The sequence below is a fragment of the Amblyomma maculatum genome, chromosome 2 (genome assembly GCF_055883805.1).
Source record: "Amblyomma maculatum isolate TAMU_Amacu chromosome 2, ASM5588380v1, whole genome shotgun sequence".
NCBI lineage: Eukaryota > Metazoa > Arthropoda > Arachnida > Ixodida > Ixodidae > Amblyomma > Amblyomma maculatum.
The window spans coordinates 12044832-12046634 of record NC_139345.1 but is presented as its reverse complement, the minus strand read 5'-3'; the positions used below and the strand labels follow the sequence as shown (position 1 = coordinate 12046634).

The 1803-nt window shown below is 46.1% G+C and overlaps 1 protein-coding gene across 1 annotated transcript in view; it reads right to left on the bottom strand.

Moving 5' to 3' along the window:
- LOC146197944 (uncharacterized) overlaps positions 1-1575 on the bottom strand; it is a 33244-nt gene extending 31669 nt beyond the window's left edge. Inside the window, exons 1-2 of the mRNA XM_084591827.1 lie at positions 1536-1575; positions 1-186 (exon numbers count right to left, since the gene is read on the bottom strand). The exon at positions 1-186 is cut by the window's left edge and continues 20 nt beyond it. Of these exons, the coding sequence (XP_084447953.1) occupies positions 1-186; positions 1536-1575 (226 nt within the window). The remainder of the gene's footprint in view (positions 187-1535) is intronic.
- Between the last annotated feature and the right edge of the window lie 228 nt (positions 1576-1803).

Here is a 1803-nt window from a genome sequence, read left to right as displayed (position 1 = left end):
GGTCGTACTTTTGTCCCGGCGGCACGTCGCTGGGCAGGTACCGGTAGAACTCGACGTTGTTCTTGTACCACTTGACCGAGTATAGTTCGGCACCTTCGAGGTTGTACTCGCACAGTAGCAGGACGGGCTCACCGCTGATCACGGCGCCGGGAACGTCCACACGCTCGAACCGGATGCTGCGTGCGCCTGCGTCAAACAACGGGAGACGCGCATGTTCCTCCTCACGAGGGGAAATGCTCACACTGGAATGGAGGATAGAGAGTCCCTTGGTCGTTGTTACCCATCAAAGTACTTAGCTTCGATTTACATATTACACTTTTTTTTTCTTTTTTTTTTATTTAGTACAATCCACTACTGATTTCATTATTTACGTTTTTTTCTTTGTGATTTTGCCTCTACTGAAGAACAAAAAATTACTCATTAATAAAAAAAAATATTACAGTGTTGGTTCCGGACGGCCCTGGTATATGTCTGAGGGTGGCTTTAAGAACGAGGCGACATCACAGGAAAACTGGCGAAGTGGAGCCACGCGCATAAGCTTAAATAAAGCGAACCACGTTATTATCACGTGTTCAGTTATTGCAAACAGTGGCCTCTGCTCTCAAAGCAGACATCTCGAACTTCATGATCAAGTCGAACGAGCATACCAAACAGATGTCAGTCACGGTAAGATATAATGAGTCATAGCAGCTTTCTTGAGTTATGTTAAGTCATAGTAGACATGGCAAGTGGGGGCAGGTTATTGGACATGGTAGTCAAGATAAGTCATGCTTGTCATAGCCATAGTGTACATGATACCTCATGCTATGTTATTGTTGTTCATTTTTGTCATGGTGTCCGGTAAGTCGATATATTACTAAGCTAGGCTACATGTCTCATTGAAGAACTAAAAACAGCAGTGCACCGACGTAGGAAATGAAAGGGGAAGGACAAGCGCTGTCCTTATTTCGTGTCCTTTGTCTCCGTCCTGTTTTTAGTTCCTGAATAATGCACCGTCTCGTTCAATTTGCAGTTATTCTCCTAAATGTCTTTTTTGTTTGGTTACTGTAGCAACTGCACTCGGCGGAGGCTTCACGCAGGCAGCAACGAAATTCGGGGTGGTTTAACACGAGCTGTAAGAGACTAGTTAGTAAGCTATACTTTCTACATGCGGCAAAAAATCATTGTAATTTACCGCCATTCGTATGTGTTCGTTTATGTGATACTGGCTATTTCGGGTCGACTAGGAAGATTTTTATTATAATCACTTGTCCCTGCCACCTCGAAGGAAAGGCACCTATCTGTACCGTCATGAGAGCATGCCAGCAACTGGAACCTTTCGTGCCTGTCCCGAATTTTATTACGTCTTTCGATGCCTCCAGGTAAAACTGGCTTAAATGGCTCCTGTTGACCGTTAAGTAAGCGAAGCGTTACAAAAAGAAAGGTCGACGTGCTTTATTTGCCACCTAAAAAAAAAATGATAACGGGCACCCATGGGACCAGTCTAGAATATTCTCAATCGTTAGGAAAACGTACTCGTGCCATCCATACTGTACCGACACGGGTGTATGCGATGCAGAGACTCTTCAGCCCCATAGTGTCCAGAGGGAACGAAAAAGCGACCTGGAAGACGGCGCGTCTGACGCCCCTCGCGTGTGTGATAAATATTGCGTTCGGAAAGGAGCTACGGAAATCTCACCTTGGCAGAGCCGGAACGCGAGCAGCTTTTGTCAAGCGCTGACAGAAAATGCGGCGCGCGACGCTTGATTTACGACCAACCCAGTCGCCTTAAGGTGCGCGCGCCTCTATTGAAGAGGAACGCCT